Here is a 20,683-nt window from a genome sequence, read left to right on the forward strand (position 1 = left end):
GCTCATAGCAGGTCACCCTCCTTAAGAAGTGAGTTACACAGTATTCTGCACCAGTTGAAATCTTCAGGTATTTTTCAAGGACAGCCAGAAGTAGAGCACATTTTCGTCACTTGGCTAGGCACATGATGAGCTGAGATGTCCCTCTTGCTCCCTGTTCTTATTCCCTTACTCTTAACTCCTCTTTTCTTGCCATTCACTGTCATCCTACCTCACCCAACTTAAAATAAATAACTCAACAACAAAACATGTAACTAACACAAAATCGAGTATTCATTGGTTTATATGTTATATCCCCATCCCCACCCCTTCATTTGTTTAGGTCTTTTAAATCCTAAGCCCTCCCGGGCAGGAACAGTTTGTGTTTGTAGGACCCAACACAATGTGTCCCAAATCCCCCAATATGCTACAGAACTACCTGAGCCAATTTGATGGTTGTTACAGAGGCTGTGAGACCCCAGATGAATATAATAAAATCAGTGTAGACATTTGTTACAGGGTGACTGACCCTTTAAGAGGGGGCAGGGCCAGTGTACCTGTGCTGCGCCAGCTGACCCAGGGCTGGTCTACCCTTAAAACACTGCACAAGGGCAGCTGTGCCGCTCTAGCGCTTCAGTGAAGATGCTACCTACGCCGACAAGAGGGCTTCTTCCATGGGCATAGATACTCTACCTCCCCCAGATGCTCTCCCATCCACATAGCACTGTCTACACCAGGGGTTAGGTTGGAATACCTTATAGCAACCTAATTTCTAGTGCAGACCTGGCCCCGGATTAGGCTTTAAAGGAGGGCCCCTGACCTGGGGAAGTAAGAAAGACCTGATGAGTCAGAACGAGGAAGCAAGGTTTCCAGAGTCCCCTGGGAGAGGAGGCAGAATGAGTGCCTGAGAGGTAAAGAGGAAACAACCCCTGGGAGTTATAGCCCAGCGTGAACTGCAGAACTGTGTTTGTTTGGTTTGCTTAAGTTTGGGACAATAAAACCATCTAAAAGAGACTCTGGGTCTGGCAATGGATCCCTGCCTCATTACAACATTGAAATCTCTGTCCACAGCAAACCACCTGATGATTCCAAAGCCAGGCCTAAAAAGATCTAAGTCAAGGTGGGGAGGAATTCAAGGGAGCAGAGTGGTGCTGTTCATTACTATAGCTCCAACCGAGATTTTAAGCTAGGATCTAAATACCAATAGTAAACTTTTCAAGTCTGCCTCTGAATCAGGAGCTTAACTTCCACTGACTTTGAATAAGGTCTAGGCTTTCTTGTGCTGGAATCGCTTTTGAAAAGGGACTGAGGCCTGGTCTTCGCTACAGGGTTAGGTTGACATAAGCTGCCTTGCGTCGCCCTAGCTGTGGAAGGGTCTTCACTTAAATTTGGCTCTCGCCGACATAAGTGCCCCTCTATGCTGATGTAGTAACACCACCACCCCGAGCGGCGTAGAGTCACGGTGGCCGCAGTGTCAGTGTAGAGGCTGCATTACTTACAACTGTTACTGCCTTTCAGCAGCCATCCCACAATGCCCCACGCTGACAATACAATTGATAACAAGCACTCCTGGTGAGGACCCACACCACTATTACAAGGAGCCAAGCGTGTGTGCACACCAGTGATTTAATAACTGTGGTGTCTGTATGCTGACTTAAGTTAGGTCGACAAAGTTTTGTCATGTAGACATGGCCTAAGTTACTCAAGGCTCTTTAAAATTTTAGCCCAAGTATACATACTTACCTTAGTCCATTTTGGGGTTGGAGTGCCTCATACATGCCAAGATAGGGGCAGAATTATTAGCCACACTCCTCCCTGACTCATAGTCGCTGTGCACTGAATTGAGTATCCAAACGGAGAAAGGCTAGCCAACATAGGGCATACTTCACTTTACAGTCTACTGCCATGGCAACCGCCTCTGAAGTCAGACATACTGCTTTGACTTCAGCTCTTTCACATGGATTCTATAGTGAAGTCATAAACCTGCTTTTATCTTCAATTATTTCCATAGCAACAGACTGCAACGTGATAAATTCAGGATGAAGACTTAATTCTAGGGCGAGCATAAAGTGATGCTGGGGTCTAATCAAGTACCTTCAAACAGTCGGAAAAACACAGAATTATAAAAAATTAAACTGGAGAGCAGCTCTGCCCAGACTGTAGAAACAGTCCTTACACACAGCAGAAAAGATTGTAGACTAGGGCTGAGCCTTTGAGAAGCAACACAGGAATAAACAACTTTGTGGCTGAATCAGCATTACTAGGAGCGCCTTATGTTTTTCATTTGCTATGCTGAGGATTTCAATTTGTAGTTGTAAATTGGTAAAGTTACATTTATACAATTGTTTGTTTTGATTGTATAAGAAAAGGAAGGAAAAATACTGAGCTGTTAAACTTGAAGAGCTTGTAAGTTCTCTGAACCACAACTATGGGAACTGTAGAGATTACCGGTTTTGCCAGCTTTACCTGCAGAACTTGGAAGAACCACAATTTGCATGATTATAAACTCAGCAAGAAGGGAGGAGCCTGAGGAGCTGATAAACGACATGGGAGAAAGGCTCCTTCCCAGGGTGTGTATGAACTGCCACAACAGTTTATGTCACTGATCCAGTAATAACAGATTGCTGCTATTGAATACCTTTTCTTCAGCATTCAACAGTAATCTCTCTCACCCAGTTTTTCCAGGGCTTGTAGCGTGTAGACAGTGAACAGTCTATAATCTGATTCTTTTCTGGTAACGGGGTTGAGGCGCAGATCCAGCTCTGAGAGGACTGGTAATGTTTGGAGGCGTGACACTTCCAGCAAGGATGAGATATGATTGTAATATAAATTCAGATTTTGTAACAAATATAAATATTCAATACCCTGTAAGGAGAAAAACAAAGTTATATATTTAAAAGAGTAGCAGCATGGTATAGTCTTTAGAGCACTAAACAGGGAGACTTCCTCAGACTTACTGTGGCACACTGGTCAAGTCTTTTACATTCTTTTCACATCGATTTCCCTATCTGTAAACTGGTGATAATTATACTTATGTATAGCTCGGTAAAGCACTGGGAGATATTCAGATAAAAGGCACTCTAAAAGGACTATTATCCTGTGATCCAAATAGAGATGGAAAGCAATACAGGATAACCTCTGATAAGCAAACATCATTTAGCCAATCAGTTCTGAATGGGTTCACTTTCTCCCAATTGCCTTTCACAGCACATGTGGTTTACCAAACACCCATTTGTCTGAATATTTTGGAGAAATATTCATTTCTGCTGAACTTTTTTGGGGGGACTTTTGTTACCTGGAAAGGTGATTGAACTCTGTGACCCAGCTGTAGTAAGTGGAAATGGAGGCAGGGAGCTGTAGCACCACAATGGGGTGCTTGGGAGGTGGCAAGCCAGCCATACTTGCTAAGAGAAGTTTGACTGCAGAGAAAGTCAACCCAGAGGAAAAGGAGCTCAGAAAAACGGTAGAATGCTTAGTCTGAACCTGAGGAGCTGGACATCTTTATGAGTGCTTGTCTACTCTGCTGACAAGGGAGGTACAACTTTTGGGGGGTTTTTGGTTGATACTATGTAGTCAGGAGCGAATCCCTTTGGGTGTTTTTGGTTCATTGTTTTTTTTCCCCTTGCTTTGTCATGAGGGAGAACTTGAATTGCTTTTACAGGGCCCAAATTAATTTCCCCACCTCAAAGATGGAAACAGAACTCTTTGCCTGGAGGAATGGGACTGACGGGTTACCAAAAGGGTAATAATGAAAAGTTTTCCCTGCCTGAGGTGAAAGGAAACCAGTTTGTTTTAATCAGGCTATCAGATTGACTAGATTTAAAAAAAAATTAATTGTTAATCCTTTATAACACCAAACCTCTTACAAAGTCTCTTGAGGTTGTAGAGAGTTCAACAGAGAATGGGGAACTTACCTCTAGACTGACAATCATATTTCTGGACAGATCTAATGATTGCAAGCTTTTAAAATTTTTGAAGGCATCTCCAAGGGAGTGGATTTTCCCTTCATATGTTCCCTGCAGTGAGAGGGACTCCACCTGTTCTGAAAGGAAAGAACTTGTAAAGGTCCTAAGGTCTCTCCTAGTTTTCTAAAAACTGAATGTAACTTGTATTTTAGACTGTTCAGTAACTCCAGTTTCATCAGCTGCTTGTATGTGCAAGAGTCTGACCTTTTCATTTTTAGAGGTCTCTCTTGTTCAGTAACAGTGAGCTGAAGTGCCCTTTTTTTGAGAGAAAATCTGACCCTGCTAGAATTCTGCAGTGAATGCCCCAACTGCCCTAGAAGAGAGGGAAATCACAGTAGTACTTTCTTTAAAATAACCCTTATTTCAGGACTGTAGTGTCCGGACCCACCATAGAAAACTGACTTATGTTGCAGGTGTCATACCCTTTAGAGCTCCACAGGGGAACTAGCCTGGAGGGGAAATGGGCAATTTTGGCTTATATAGCGCTCTATTCTGCTGGTGTCCAACATTATCTACACTAGGCTAAATACTCTGCACTGGTAAAGTAAGTAGGTGAGTCCTTATTTAAAAAAAAAAGTGCCATAACACACTTCTGGTACTTCCTCAAAAAGTGCCAGAATGGTATTCCAAAGCATTCTGCCATGACTTGACCCCTGGGTAGAGTGTTTACTCCAAGTCTGCCAGGCCCTGCTGGCTTCTCACCAAGTTTCACGTCCAGTTGTCTATCAGCATCTGGACACACCTTGGTCAATCTTGAGCTACTACTGTCATTCGAGTCATAACATGAAGACTGTGGCAGGGTGGACTAGTCCAGAGGCCCCCTGCTGGAGGCCTCGTGGCCCTGTGTCTCCCTGCCCCAAAATAGAGCAGCGAGAAGTCCTCCAGGCAGCCTAGAGTGGCTGCAGAGGAGCAGCCAACCAGAGGGGCTGCTGGAGTGACCAGTAAGGGGTCAGATAAAAGGCAAGCAACAGACCAGAGTCTTCAGTTGCCCTTGGAGCTTGATGAGGGAGGACTGGGGGCTTGGCTGGCTAGACAAACAGGACCAGGACCATGGACAGCTCACTGCAGAGAGCTCACCAGACAGAACCACCCAGGGAAGGCTGCCAAAGACTGGGTGCCTGGCTGTCTGGATAGAATAGCAGCAGGACCACAAAAAGGTCAGGGTGGGCAGGCTGAGCCCGGGGGACTGAGCCCAGGACCTGGCCAGACCAGGCGAGGATACCGAGATGAGTCCTGCTAATCTGGTTGCAGACTGAGCCCAGGGAGGGCTGCTGAAAAGGACACCACCAGCTGAGGGTACCAAGATGGGCCTCGGCTGGGTGGTTGAAGAAGGCAGTGCCTCTGGAAAGAAGCCTAAGAGCTACGGCCCCATACCAGGGCCAGGATAAAAACCCGGGACTCTATACGCTGGAAGTGGGGGCAGTGTATGCAGCTTGGCTGAAGGGCTGAGTTGCTGAAGACTTGCCGAGAGAACCATTGGCTGTGGGGTGCTCACAAGAGGCGGGTGCCACCCTGTTGAAAAAAACTAAAACCAAACGCAGGATCACACCCAACCAACCAAAGGGGGCCGCCCGCGCGATGTGGGTGCCGCCCCTGAAAAGAACTGTGATTGCAGGTACATCGGCCAAAGAAAGGGGGCACTCATGAGACGTGGGTGCCAACCCCATTACAGAGACCACGCGTGGATACGCTTTGCAAGAACTCAGTTGGAAGAAAGCAACGTTTAAGGGATTTGCTGCAAAAGGATTTTGCTGTATATTAAAGACTATGAATTACTTCCACAGCAGCTCAGTCTCAGGCTGGAGTTTGTTTGCACTGAACCTTAGAAGATTTGGTCTCCTGACAGCAGGTGATAACTGTAAATTGTTATGATCGCTCCCTTTCTGTGTGACCTGATCATGTACTATACCTAGGGTGACCAGATGTCCCGTTTTTAAAGGGACAGTCCCCCTTTTTGGGACTTTTTCTTATATAGGTGCCTATTACCCCCCACCTCCTGTCCCGTTTTTTCACAGTTGCTATCTGGTCACCCTAACTATACCTGGCTTAATGTGCATCCTTTCTCAGCATCTCTGGATGTCAGGAAGTAGTCTGTAGTTCTCTCTCCTTTGATATGGCTAACATTATGCAGCTACAGAAATGAAAGAAATTGAATCCTTGCCATTCCAGCTTTTTTTTTTTATTAACCTGTTGACTGCGTACACTCAATTGATCTCACTACAGCCAAACTACCATAACCACACATTGACTGTGTAGCCAGCCTTGGGAACATTCAGCCAAGAATTAATTTCTATTCAGAGCAGGGCTTGACAACTCCTCTTGACAGTGTTGCTAGTAGGCATGTTTTCCTGGCAACTGCCATAAACTACAGCTGCCAGCCCTTATGGCTACAAACAAAACTCCTCAGTCATAACCAGAGTGTAACAGATGCAGTGCTGTCTGTGTGAATTTGCAGATAGTGCCAGTGCCTTTTCATAGAAATAGAATATCAGGGTTGGAAGGGACCTCAAGAGGTCATCTAGTCCAACCCCCTGCTCAAAGCAGGACCAAGCCCCAGACAGATTTTTGCCCCAGATCCCTAAATGGCCCCCTCAAGGATTGAACTCACAATCCTGGGTTTAGCAGGCCAATGCTCAAACCACTGAGTTTGCTGCTGTTCAGAGCCATTCCATGCAGCAGCTGAGTGAAAAGTAACCTGGTTCTGCTCAGTTTTCACTACAGTATCTTGTGGCCAACCATGAAACTGACAAAAGTCTAATCAATTCCACTTTGCTGCTGCTTGGCAGAATGAGGGGATGGAGCTGTGTGCTGGAGAAGAAAACAGAAGATAAACAGACTAGGGAAGGATAAAGTAAGAAACCCCCATGCAACAGCAGGAAGGCTGAGGGAGGGATAAGGGGACACAAACCAACCCTTGCAGCAACCAGGAAGCTTCTGAATGAGAGGGATGAACAGAAAAAGACTATTCATGCTTGCTTCACACAGCAGGTTGGGGACTGGAAGGTGTTGGCCTCTCACCTGGGTAATGACATGGGACAATAGGATGTTCTCACCTTTCACACAGGCATTTGGCTAGTGGGATTAGTCCTTTGTGATGTGTATGGTGAAATTTCACCACTCCTATGTGTGAGCAGGTGTGTAGTAGTGGGTGCATGGATGGATGTATAATACGAGAGGGCACAGGAGGGAAGTGAGAGAAGAAAGATGAGAGAAAATGTAAGGGCTTCAAATCAGCCAGAATAGGGATTCAAATCTGGATCTATAGGAGTGCCCTAATTACTAGGCCAGGGCTACACACACGCCCACAATGACTGTCTTTATGTAAGGCTCAATCTGGTGGACTCAGGACGTGCCTACTGCATTGGGCCCTGCAGGGGAGATAGATGGGGAAAAGCCTAGCTTGAGAATCCTGCCAGCACTTAGTTGCCAAGTGTCAGGACGTAGGTGGCTCTGCTCGTGCCCAGTGGCAGAAGCTTAGGCACCTAGGAACTTCAGCTGGCAGTTGAGCAATGTTTTTTGTGATGGGAGTGGGCCTAAGTGTTGGTCTTAGGCACTGTAAGAGGGAGTTAGCCATCTAAGTCCTCTTGTGAATCTAGCCATTGGGGGGGGGGGGGGTGCCTTCCTGCTGTTTATTGTTCATGAGTTGTCATACTCAGTGCTGATAGTATTTGCAGCATGCAAATGAGTGTGCCAAAGGAGAGACATGTTTCTCTGACTGCATAGACCACCAGAGAGATTGAACAGACTATGCATCATAGTACTGACTGTCAGATTTTTCCACTTCAAAGATCCCTCTGAATCATACTACTGTTTTGTATCTGTGCACACTACTGCATGATGAACTAGAAAATGCTGCTAATACTATGCAGGTACTGTTTGTTCTCCATTATGTGCTTGCAGCACTTTGTCTATAGGAATGTATAACTTCACCAGGGCTTGTGGATCTTACACAAATGAGACCTTTGTGAGGGTCCCCCTGTCCATTACTATTTCAGCTATTGCCATGAACTTCAATTTTTTTATGGAAGTATGGAGGTACTAACAACTGCCAGGTAATGTATCAGAACCAGCATTGTACACTTCTATATAACCTGATGCTGACCTCCCACTATTACAATGGACTGGCATATGGTTTCGTATCAAAAGGACACCTTTTACTATTATTACTAAAATATTTAATTTGTCATACCTCGATGCATCATAAAAACCAGTGATGCTGGGGCTAAGCAAGCACAGATGTTGCCTTATGGAGTATGGGAAACTTGCCACCCTTATCTTATGTGCATGGCTGCAGCATGCACCTGTACAGATGGCTACTAGCACACATGCCCTGTTGAATGAGCGTAATTTCCTGGACGGTTGGGCCTGGTACTCACGTGCAATCACTGCTCCCTGGGTTCCTGTGCTTCCAACCATCACGGTTCCACAAACAGCCCTGCCTAACCCAGTGTCCCCCAGTACCCCGTTGTGCCCCACCACCCTACCAGCTGCCCCAATACCAGCCCCTGCTGCAGCCCCCAAATACCCTGTGGCCCTGATTCTCCCCCCATGCCCCAAACCCCTGCTGCTGCCCCCAAATACCCTGGAGCCCCGATTCTCCTCCCATGCCCCAAACCCCTGCTGCTGCCCCCAAATACCCTGGAGCCCCGATTCTCCTCCCATGCCCCAAACCCCTGCTGCTGCCCCCAAATACCCTGGAGCCCCGATTCTCCTCCCATGCCCCAAACCCCTGCTGCTGCCCCCAAATACCCTCCCTCCCCACCCCAACCTCAAGCCCCTGCCCCAAATACCTGGGGGCCCCATTCTCCCCCCAGTACCCTGGTGCTGCCCCGTCAGCACTTCCCGCATCCCCAGGCCTGCCGGGGGCGGTACCTGGGCCAAGTCCCCGCAGCGCCGCCTGCTCCCGGATCCAGGCCTCGCTCAGCTCCTGCTGCAGCGCCATCCCCGCCTTGTTGCCGGGCAACGCAGCTAAACACCCACAGCGCGCGCGAGCGCGCGCCTAGGACAAGGCACGCGCAGAGATCGGACAATGGAGGGCGCGCGCAGCCGCGCGACAGGGCCCGTTACTGGAACCTCAGTCCAGCCCCCCCCCCCCCCTCCGTCCCGCTCCGCCCCGCGCGGGAAGAGGGGCCGCTGCCTTCGCCATGGTATGAACCATGAAGGGGGAGGAGAGAGCGGCCCCCTATGGGATCAAAGGGGAAGGGGTAACCCCCCATGGGATCAAAGGGGGGAGGAGAGAGCTGCCCCCAGGGGATCAAAGGGGGGAGGAGAGAGCGGCCCCCATGGGATCAAAGGGGGGAGGAGAGAGTGGCCCCCATGGGATGCAAGGGGGAGAGGGAACGAAGGCCCCCACAGGATCAAAGGGGGAACATGGGTCAGCCCTCCCCTGGGAGCATTGTGGGCAGAGGAGGGAGAAGTTGGCAGGGTTGCCAACTGTGTAATAGCACAAATCCGAACATCCCTGCCCTGCCCCTTCTCCAAGGCCCCACCCCGCTCACACCATCCCCCCTCCCTCGATTGGTCGCTTTCCCCCACCCTCCCTCCCTCCCTTGCTCATTTGCATAGGGCTGGGGAGGGTCCCTTTTCCACCGGGTGTTCTGAGCAATGCATGAGTCAGTGTGCAAACATTGTCTCTGTTGCTCTCTGGACATGTAATTGTAATGGACTCCTCAGGTCACAGTTGAGGGCATCATGGTTGGTGTCTGCCCAGCCAGCTTGTCACTGAGGCCTTGTCTGCACAGACTGGCACTGTGTCATTGCAATCAGGTATGATCGGAGCTTTCAGTGCCGATCCATACGTAGATGCTTTCAAATCTTTTTTGTTTTGTTTAAACTGACTTGAGTTTGGGGCACTCTTCTCCCAAAACCAGCGTCCACATGCAGACTTGTGCTGAAATAGTTGGTGTGAATTGCAGTTAATTTCATAAGAACAGCCCTACTGGGTCAGACAAGGTTCCATCTAGCCCAGTATCCTGTCTACCGACAGTGACCAATGCCAGGTGCCCCAGAGGGAATGAACAGAACAGGTAATCATCAAGTGATCCATTCCCTGTTGCCCATTCCCAGCTTCTGGCAAACAGAGGCTAGGGACACCATTCCTGCCAATTCTGGCTAATAGCCATTGATGGACCTATCCTCCATGAATTTATCTAGTTCTTTTTTGAACCCTGTTATGGTCTTGGCCTTCACAACATCCTCTGGCAAGGAGTTCCACAGGTTGACTGTGCCTTGTGTGAAGAAATACTTCCTTTTATTTGTTTTAAATCTGCTGCCTATTAATTTCATTTGGTGACCCCTAGTTCTTGTCTACTTTCTCTACACCAGTCATGGTTTTATAGACCTCAATCATATCCCCCCCCTTAGCCATCTCTTTTCCAAGCTGAAAAGTCAGAGTCTTATTAATCTCTCCTCATACAGAAGCCGTTCCATACCCCTAATAATTGTTGTTGCCCCTTTCTGAATCTTTTCCAATTCCAATATATCTTTTTTGAGACGGGGCGACCACATCTGCACACAGTATTCAAGATGTGGGCATACCATGGATTTATATAGCGGTAACATGATATTTTCTGTCCTATTTTCTATCCTTTTCTTAATTATTCCCAACATTGTGGTCGCCTTTTTGACTGCCGCTGCACATTGAGTGGATGTTTTCAGAGAACTATCCACAATGACTCCAAGATCTTTCTTGAATGGTAACAGCTAATTTAGACCCCATCATTGTATATGTATGGTTGGGATTATGCTTTCCAATGTGCATTACTTTGCATTTATCAACATAAAATTTCATCTGCCATTTTGTTGCCCAGTCACCCAGTTTTGAGAGATCCTTTTGTAGCTCTTTGCAGTCTGCATGGGTCTTAACTATCTTTAGTAATTTTGTATCATCTGCAAATTTTGCCACCTGACTGTTTACCCCTTTTTCCAGATCATTTATGAATATGTTGAATAGGACTGGTCCCAGTACAGACCCCCAGGGGACACCACTATTTACCTCTCTCCATTCTGAAAACTGACCATTTATACCTACCCTTTGTTTCCTATCTTTTAACCAGTTACCAATCCATAAGAGCATCTTCCCTCTTATCCCGTGGCAGCTTACTTTGCGTAAGAGCCTTTGGTGAGGGACCTTGTCAAAGGCTTTCTGAAAATCTAAGTATACTATATCCACTGGATCCCCTTGGTCCACATGCTTGTTGACCCCCTCAAAGAATTCTAGTAGATTGGTGAGGCATAATTTCCCTTTACTAAAACCATGTTGACTCTTCCTCAGCAAATTATCTTCATCTATATGACAATATTGTTCTTTATTATAGTTTCAACCAGTTTGCCCGGTACTGATGTCAGGCTTACAGGCCTGTAATTGTCGGGATCACCTCTGGAGCCCTTTTTAAAAATTGGCATCACGTAAGCTATCCTCCAGTCATCTGGTACAGAAGCTGATTTAAATGATAGGTTACAGACTACAGTTAATAGTTCTGCAATTTCACATTTGAGTTCCTTCAGAACTCTTGGGTGAATACCATCTGGTCCTGGTGACTTATTGCTGTTTAATTTATCAGTTTGTTCCAAAACCTCCTCTAATGATACCTCAATTTGGGATAGTTCCTCAGATCTGTCACCTAAAAAGAATGGCTCAGGTTTGGGAATCTCCCTCACATCCTCAGCCGTGAAGACCAATGCAAAGAATTCATGTAGTTTCTCCGCAATGGCCTTATTGTCCTTGAGTGCTCCTTTAGCACCTCGATTGTCCAGTGGTCCCACTGGTTGTTTAGCAGGCTTCCTGCTGTTACTTTTTGAGTCTTTGGCTAACTGTTCCTCAAATTCTTTTTTGGCCTTCCTAATTGTATTTTTACATTTCATTTGCCAGTGTTTATGCTCCTTTCTATTTTCCTCACTAGGATTTAACTTCCACTTTTTAAAGGATGCCTTTTTGCCTCACTGCTTCTTTTACTTTGTTGTTTAGCCACAGTGGCTCTTTTTTGGTTCTCTCACTATGTTTTTTAATTTGGGGGATACATTTAAGTTGAGCCTCTATTATGGTGTCTTTAAAAAGTTTCCACACAGCTTGCAGAGATTTCACTTTTGGCGCTGTACCCTTTAATTTCTGTTTAACTAACCTCCTCATTTTTGTGTAGTTCCCCCTTCTGAAATTAAATGCTACAGTGTTGGTTTCATGACTTCACTTCCTATTTCTGTGAAGACGAGGCCTGAGTGTTGCGTTCACTGATGCAGAGCAGTTCACATAATTGTCATTTTACAGGCAGGGAGCTTGGAGCACAGAAGCCACACAGCTGGAGAGTGGAAGAGCCAGGTGTGGAGCCCAGCGTTCCTGTTGGAGTTGATTGGGCTGTCCTCAAACAGTTTTGTTCCTTTCTTTCTGAGACTTCCTGACTCCAGAGATTTCAGGCTGCAGGATGGTCCATTGGAGAGCCATTGAAGCCAGATGCAGTTTAGAGGAGCCCAGGTTCAAGTTCATTGTCTGCTGCAGTTTACTGTGTGGCTGTTTCAGGCTGGACCTTTAAATAGTGATACTGTGTTGGAAGTGCGTAGATGTTAAAATCCATGATGCATTTTGTGAGAGTAAGAGTTCATTAGTTTGCCCTGGAGTAATTATGTAGTGCACTCTGTGCCTGTCTGTTAGCTGTTGCTCTCCTCCACAGAGGCTGCTGCAATTCCATGACACTTTATGTGTATAAAATGAAAGATGATATGTAATTATAAAATATTACTACAGCATACTCTTCTTCAGTGGGACACACTATATCAGGATAGCTGTTTTATTGGGACATTTTAGAGTATTATGCTGGAAAGTGTAAATGGCTGCTGTCAGGTGGGTCTTTGATATAGAGACAATCACAAACTTTGTTAAATGGGTGGAGCAACTAAATGCTGCTTCATGTAGTGATAACTGGAAACATTAGGAAGCCATTGCCCAAGACAATGGGCTATATTACAAGGCCAATTAGAAAGTAAGGCTATGTCTACACTAGCACTTTTGTCAGTATAACTTTAGTCAGTCGGGGTGTGGAAAAATAACACACACTCTGGGCTGACAAAAGTTTCACCAACAAAAGTACTGGTGCGAACAGCACTATGTTGGCAGAAGATGCTCTCCTGCCGACATAGTACCGCCACTCGTTAGGGGTTTGTTAATTATGCTGGCAGGAGAGCTCTCTCCTGCCAGCATAGAGCAGCTACATGGGAGACCTTACAGCGGCACAGCTGCAGCGGCTGTGCCGCTGTAAGGTCTGTAGTGTAGACATAGTGTTAGCCTTGTTGTCTGCCTGTTGTCCTGTGTTTCCTGGGACTAATTACAAACACAGAGGTGAGGGGATTGATTGGCCGCAGCTGTGTGTATCTGTGTCTGGTAGAAGCAGAAACTGAACAGGAAGTGAGAGAGCAGTCATGAGTATGGACCAGACGTGAAGCAGAGATATGGAGCTCTTTAGGGAACAGAACGGACTGGAGAGGCAAGCTTTGAAATTGTGAGCAAGGAAACTGCCTGTGTAGTTTTTTTCCCCATTGTGTTCAAGGAAACAGAACTTTATACTTGGCAAATAAACAGGATAGCACCAAAGAAATACCTGACTTATATAATCAATTTCTTCTCCTCATGGAAACAATCTGGCAAGGCCCCAGATATTGGCTAACTGCTCAGGCCAAAAGGGGCAACAATAGGAAAATGACTCAGGGCTTGTCTACACTTAAAACGCTGCAGTAGCCTGCTGTAGCACATCAGCACTGTCTACACTGATGGGAGGGCTTCTTCCGTCGGCGTACGTTATCCACCTCCCTGAGAGGCAGTAGCTAGGTCAACAGAAGAATTTTTCCATGAACCTAGTGCTAGTCTACACCAGGGATTAGCTGGGTATAACTGCCTCTCTCAGGTGTATGGATTTTTCACATCCCTGAGAGACGTAGCTATACCAAAGTCAATTTCTAGTGTAGACTAGACCTTTGGCTAATGATCCTGTATAGTTATGACTGTTGCTTAATTTGGATCATATTTAGCATAAATTTAGCAAGCAGTATACCAGTGAGTGTCACGGCATTAAATAGATATGAAGTTGTAAGCTCTTACCCTGCCACCCTTATCTAAGGCCTCAGTGTCTGTGGCTTTGGTCAAGGATGATTTTTCTACTGGTGTCTAGCCAAATAAATCTATATTATGGAACTTTTGTGACCTGTTTGCAATCTTTTGTAAGCCAGCAGGGCTTTCAAGCCCTGGAGACTTTTTCTTCTCTTTCTCATTCCAAGCCCTGGAGACTGTTTTCTCATTCCTTTAAATTCCTGCAATTCCTTATTCTTTAAAAAGCCAAAAACACCAGGGAATTCGGCACCAAAAAGTATGTTGAGAAAACTTTTCACAATGTAAGGTTTGGGTGGCATATCAAAGTTAAGGATGCATGCACAAAACTTTGCAAACTAAGGGCAGGTCTACACTTAAAATGCTGCAGCTGTGCTGCTTATTCCTAGGGGAATTCTGTGCCACTGTGCAAGTGTAGAATTAATATCCCCCACAGATTCCCCCTTCCCCCGCAGAATAATTTATTCTGCGGGGGAGGCAAAGGGAAGCAACGAAAGGGGTCATGCTGCAATTGCACCTTTCGCCCACTAGAGGCTGATGTGTTGTCAGAAGAGAGAGCAGCTGGCTCAGAGACTGGAGCAGCCAGCCACAGAGAGTGAGGGGGCAGAGGCTGCCTTCCTCACAGTGCCCTGCCCGCGTGGCCAGGTGAGGAGTCATGGGATATGGGGGGGATGGACAAAGCAGGGCACATGAGCTGCTGGGAGGTCACAAAGACTGGGGTTCAGAAGGGCTAGTGGGGGAACAGACTGGGGAGAGTCACAGGACCTAGTGGGGTGACAACGTTGAGACAGGAGCTGAATGGGAGTGGCAGTGCAGGGCCACATGGGGACATGTGCAGATATGCCTGGCTGAATCGCTAATGGAGGTGCAGGGACACACGGGGACAGGGTCAGATGTGCCTGACTGAATGGGAGAGGCTAGGGGTCAGAATTTTGAATTTTTGGTGCAGAATTTCCCCAGGAATAGCTGCTGTAGTGCTTCAGGGAAGACGCTACCTATGCCTACAGGAGGGCTTCTCCCATTGGTGTAGGTATTCCACCTCCCCGAGAGGTATTAGCTATGTTGTCAAGAGAAGCGCTCCCATTGACTTAGCGCTGTCTACACTGAGGGTTAGGTTGGTTTAATTGTGTTGCGCCGGGATGTGTGGATTTTTCACACCCCGAGTGACGTAGTTATACCAACCTAATTTCATAGTATAGACCGGGTCTAACTTTAGTCTTTCTTGATTAAAGAAATTTGTCATATGGATATAAATGTATAAATATATAAATTTTCACCTGAAATGTCTAGATAAAATGATCTTAAGGCATTAGTTAACGTTAAGAGTATGAGAAATTAGACTAAAAATTTTACAGGGATGTTGTAATTATCTCAAAAACAAGCATTAAAACCCAGGTACTTCAGGGTTAAGGTTCACCTTAAAAGAAGTCCAAATGTGTTAACCTATGGAAATTCACTATTAGGGCACCCAGGCAATCTCCCCGTCCCCCCCTTATGAAATCATCAGAACTGTGACTGGACCTTCCATAATAATAGTTAATATATGCATTTCTAGATAGCAACAACATATTTTTCTGTGATAGTTGTAAGATGCATGAATGTGTTATTCAGAGTTGTTTAGGATAATACCTTATTAGCACTGTTCTATTTGGATTTTACTGCTATGTGTTTTCTGCTACTACACACACTGGGGCCAGGCTGCTCTCACATTAGTATAAATCACTGAACTTCACTGAAGCCAACTGAGTTACAGTTCTGTCAAACATCCGTGTAAGTGGTTATAGTCAGATCCATTGTTGTCAGCCATGTAAGTACTTACTAGATGCTCAATTTTATTTGAGCATCTACGAATGATATTATTCTTTACATTTTATTTTTCATTCAGTGATAACACACTCACTATACATTTTGGACCTGACTTTCAAAAGTTTAGACATGTATTGTATGCACAAAAATGCATATGTGTTTGCCTAATTTGCATGCACAGTTACCATATTTGTGTGAAATATGGTGTTTGTATGCACAAGTGATTGTGTAGGTAATGTAATTGGTCATATGCATACTTGTTTCAGCAGGCCCAAAATGTGTAGTAAGTGTGCTGCCACTAAATGGAAAATCAAATGTAAAGACCAATGGCATTTTGAAATAAATTATTATAAGACACTGCTTCAGAACCTACCCGTTCACTCTAGCCTATTGATATGATTTTCTTTTTCAATTAGAAGGAACCAGAGACAGTTAATGAATCCACAGAAGAGGACTCAATTCATTTTAATGTTGGCGGCTGGCATTTCTCTATTCCGAAAAGTAAAATTGCTCAGTTTCCAGAATCCCTGCTTTGGAAAGAATCTTCTGCCCTGGTTCCATCTGAAAACCCAAGACTATTCATCGACAGAGATGGATTCACATTTAGACACATCCATTATTATCTACATACCTCAAAGTTGTCTTTTTCCAGCTGTGCTGAATTGAATTTGTTGTATGAACAAGCATTAATTTTGAAGCTGACACCTTTATTGCAGGTACAGTGTGATGTTATGTATTACTTTTATACAGCTTTTGTTCATTCATAAATAATAATGACCATATAAAGATTTCAGAGTATGTGTGAATATATAGATGCTTGGAATGGATGCCTAACAATTAATTTCCATGTACACTCATTCATTATGGGCTGCTGAGTACAGAAATAAATCCCAAATATGACATTTGACCTTTCCATCAGAGGCCATTGAAAGGTCCTTACTCATATTAAAAACACAGATTCATAGAAACATAGGGCTGGAAGGGTTCTTAAGAGGTCACCTAGTCCAGGCCCTGCACTGAGGCAGGACCAAGTAAAACTTGATCATCCCTGACAGATGTTTGTCCAACCTGTTCTTAAAAACCCCCAGTGAGCGTGTGATGGTTCTCAGGGTACCCAGGACTGTGAATCACCTGGTTGCTCCCTGCATCTAGCTTGAGTGACTCTTGCTTGTGCTTAACCGGGTATCAGCTCCCTGACACCATCAGCTTAGCCACTCACATGCTTTCCTCTGGTCTCTGCCAGCCTTTAGCTTGTCTTGCAGGTTAGCAGTAGGTGCACCTCAGTCCCCAAGCCCCTTTGAAGCATTCCTCTGTAGCACCCAGCCCTTTTTCCATTGAACACTGATAGAAATACCAGGTCTGCTGTACTTAAGGGAACAGTGTACCCACCAGCTTGTGTGATTCAACTCAGAAGCAGAAGTACCTTGCTTAATATCACAGCACTTACCTATATTATAGTGAAAACAAGGAGAAGTTTATTACCAAAGATTCAAGTTATAGTGAGTAAGGATATTGGAAACAAAATTATAACATGCTTTCTAGAGACTAAACTTAACCAACAGGTTAACCGCCTGTCTAAAGAAATTTATCTCACCCAATGTCTTTTGCTGCATCTTCAGCCAAGGTTGGCTGAGGTCCCGTTTTCATGAGTGTAAATGCACTGCCCATTTACTTCCTGCATACAGGATAAGGGGGTGTCTTGTTTGCCTTCTTATATCCCTAAAGTTCATTGTATGTACTGTGGTTAGTTTCTCTTTTGTGCTTTGTTGACTTCTAACCTCTTTGATAACTTCATATGTAAATAGGCATCCATTATATCAGCTTACAATGCTTAATTTAAATCTGACAGAGAGATAGATAAATAAACATCTTTTGTCTGACAGAAAACCTGTTTCTTCACCTCCGCTGGTGACTTATACCTTGACACAGAATCTAAGAACACGTTTTCAGTGTATATACCTAATTCCTTACATAGTATCTGTCTATGCAGTGTTGTTGTGCTGTGTTGGTCTCAGGATACTAGAGAGACAAGGTGGGTGAGGTAATATGTAATATGTTCTATTGGACCAACTTCTGTATGTAAGCTTCTGCGCTTACATAGAGCTCTCCAGACCTAAAGAAGAGGTCTGTGTAAGCTCGAAAGCTTGTTTCTTTCACCAACAGAAGTTCGTCTAATACAGTGGTTCCCACACTTTAACAGCCCGCGAACCCCTTTCTCTAAATTGTGAAATCTCGTGAACCCCCTTCTAATAATGAATATTTCCAGGGTTTTAAATTTAAATTTCCTCAGTGTGATGGATGCGCTTGCTTTGCTCTGCATAGCTCTTTGAAGTCCGGAACCTTTGGAGAAAGATAAAGTCTCAGGTCTGGTTCGGCATCAAGTCTGTTTCTGTATTTCGTTTTCAGATGTGCGTACGAGGAAAACACTTTCTCGCATAAGTATGTTGTTGAAAATGGTAACAAAACTGCAGCAGCTTTTTCTGCCAGAAGGGGGTACTCGTTTCTTAAACTCAGCCAAAAGTTGATCAATGACAGATTTCTGAAACTCCTTCTCAGTTCGTAATCACAGGAGATCTCAATCAATTTCTCTTTTTCCTCAGTGTTCAATATCTGTGTTGAGAAAGTGGTATCATCAAAAGGGTTGTGAATCCAGTCATTATCGCCTGATATAGCTGGAAAGTAATCCCTGAATGTTGTGCAAAGTCCTTTTAGGTGTGCAGTTATATTGGTTTTAGTGCACTGATCCAACTGAAGTTTATGTTCTGCCAGGAAGTCATGAAGATTACTGAAACACTCAGTTCGATTGTTTTCCAAACAACTTTCCCAGAACTGCAACTTCTTTATCATGGATTCAACTCGGTCTTGCACATTGAAAACTGTTATATTGAGACCTTGAAGAGATAAATTTAGGTCATTAATTCTTGAGAAAATATCTGCTAAATAAGCTAGGCTCTGGAGCCAGACATTATTTTCCATACAGCTGGCAAGGTGGAAAGGGTGGCTGTTGACAAAAACTAGGATTTCCGTTCTAAGCTCAAACAAGCGCACCAGGATTTTGCCCTGTGAGAGCCATCTAACTTCAGTATGGGTCAACAGACAATCGTGTATACTACCCATTTCTTCACAAAGTACGTGAAATATTCTGGAATTTGTTGGCCGTGATTTTATGAAATTCACCATTTTCACTGCATTGTCCAGCACTTCCTTCAGTCCCTCAGGCATGTGTTTTGTTGCGAGGGCTTGTCTATGGATGCTGCAATGAGTCCAAGAAACTTTTGATGCAACCTTTTTTGTTCAAGCTACAAATCCAGTATACTTCCCCGTCGTTGATGTGGCCCCATCAGTGCAGATGCCTAGGCAACGAGACCAATCTATTTCCTTTTCTTGAAAATATGCATTAGTCAGATTGAAGATATCTTCTCCAGTTGTACGTTCTTCCAGTGGTCGGCAAAACAACAAGTCTTCTTCAACCAGACTTTCATTCACATAACGTACAAACAGTAGCAAAATAGCTAGATTAGCTACATCATTTGATTCATCCAACTGTATAGCATAATATGGACTATTTTTCACTCTCTGTACAATTATGGTCTCTACGTTATTTGACATGTCATTAATTCTTCGTGACAACGTATTATTGGACAAAGGTACCATGTCAATCCTTTTTGCAGCCTTTTCTCCGAGCATGCAATGAACTACGTCTTTTATACAGGGACCAATCAAGCTCTCTGCTATGGTATGGGCTTCTGATGCTTTAGCTACTCGGTAGCTCACGCGGTATGATGCTTCAAGTGCATTTTCATTATCAGTACTTGCTTTGGATATAAAACTGGTAATGTCACTTTTCCTCTCAGCTAATTTTCGCTTGAAAAAATCAACAGGCTTGTCGAGTTGTGCAGGATGCCTAGTTTCTAAATGGCGCCGAAGTAGAGAAGGTTTGAGGCTGCTGTTTGCTAGAACATCACCACAAATCACACACAGTGGTTTTGGACATTCTTGATCACCAATGCATGTAAAGCCATATTTTATATAATCCTCATCATATTTTCTTTTCTTTGTAAGTGACTTTCCAGGACCATCATGATCGTTAGACGTAGATGTTCCACAGTGTGGACTTGAGGAAACACTAGCTGATTCTTGCGTCTTTACACTTTCCTTTTTCAGCCACTTATCCATTGAACTTGTGTACAAAAGTTCTAATAAAAACAACCCAGAGAGACTGCTAACAACCCACAAACTAGAAAATGAGAAGCTTCACTCAAGTCTCACTGACGCAAAACAGCACTCCAGAGAGAGTGACAATTACAGAGGCACCTTAACACAGCTACACTGGCTACAACGTGCTTCCGGCTGGTTTGGCTCCCAAACAGCTTTTCTTCCGCCACGAGATTTCTCCCTAGGAGGGTGTCCTGCGAGGGACAAATTAGCTTGGACCACCCCCCACGTACAGCACTGCTCCTGCTCACTCTGCCCTCCATGCCAACTTCCCCTGTCTGACAAGGACAGGAGTCCGAGCTGCCACCTGCAGGTCTGGGGGTTTCAGCTGCCACCCTGCCCGCCACAAGGCTCAGGCTACTGGCCCCGTGCCAGGGCCTGGGCTGCCGGATCCACACTCCCTGGGGCTCCTGCTGCTAGACCCCATTGACCGCCCCGGTCAACTGAGCTCCACTGAGCTTGTGCTGCAGGTCCCGCTGACCGCTGGGGCTCGGGCTGCTGGCCCCAACTGCCTGGCCCCGCTCTCCCTGGGGCTCGGGGCTACCAGCCCCGCCAGACCGCTGGGGTTCGGGCTGCCGGCTCCCCCGCTGACAGGGGCAGGGCTCGGGCTGCCGGCCCCAACTGCCCGGCC

General features: G+C 45.3%; 2 protein-coding genes across 2 annotated transcripts in view; one reads left to right on the forward strand and one right to left on the reverse strand.

Moving 5' to 3' along the window:
- Positions 1–8,883, reverse strand: part of LRRC36 (leucine rich repeat containing 36) — a 45,534-nt gene extending 36,651 nt beyond the window's left edge. Inside the window, exons 1-3 of the mRNA XM_065416836.1 lie at positions 8,814–8,883; positions 3,891–4,018; positions 2,649–2,841 (exon numbers count right to left, since the gene is read on the reverse strand). Of these exons, the coding sequence (XP_065272908.1) occupies positions 2,649–2,841; positions 3,891–4,018; positions 8,814–8,883 (391 nt within the window). The remainder of the gene's footprint in view (positions 1–2,648; positions 2,842–3,890; positions 4,019–8,813) is intronic.
- Positions 8,884–14,568: 5,685 nt separating this feature from the next.
- The window catches only part of KCTD19 (potassium channel tetramerization domain containing 19), a 34,085-nt gene continuing 27,970 nt past the window's right edge, over positions 14,569–20,683 (forward strand). The window contains exons 1-2 of the mRNA XM_065416804.1: positions 14,569–14,676; positions 16,254–16,553. Of these exons, the coding sequence (XP_065272876.1) occupies positions 14,569–14,676; positions 16,254–16,553 (408 nt within the window). The remainder of the gene's footprint in view (positions 14,677–16,253; positions 16,554–20,683) is intronic.

Source organism: Emys orbicularis, chromosome 14, assembly GCF_028017835.1.
Source record: "Emys orbicularis isolate rEmyOrb1 chromosome 14, rEmyOrb1.hap1, whole genome shotgun sequence".
NCBI classification, from domain to species: domain Eukaryota; kingdom Metazoa; phylum Chordata; order Testudines; family Emydidae; genus Emys; species Emys orbicularis.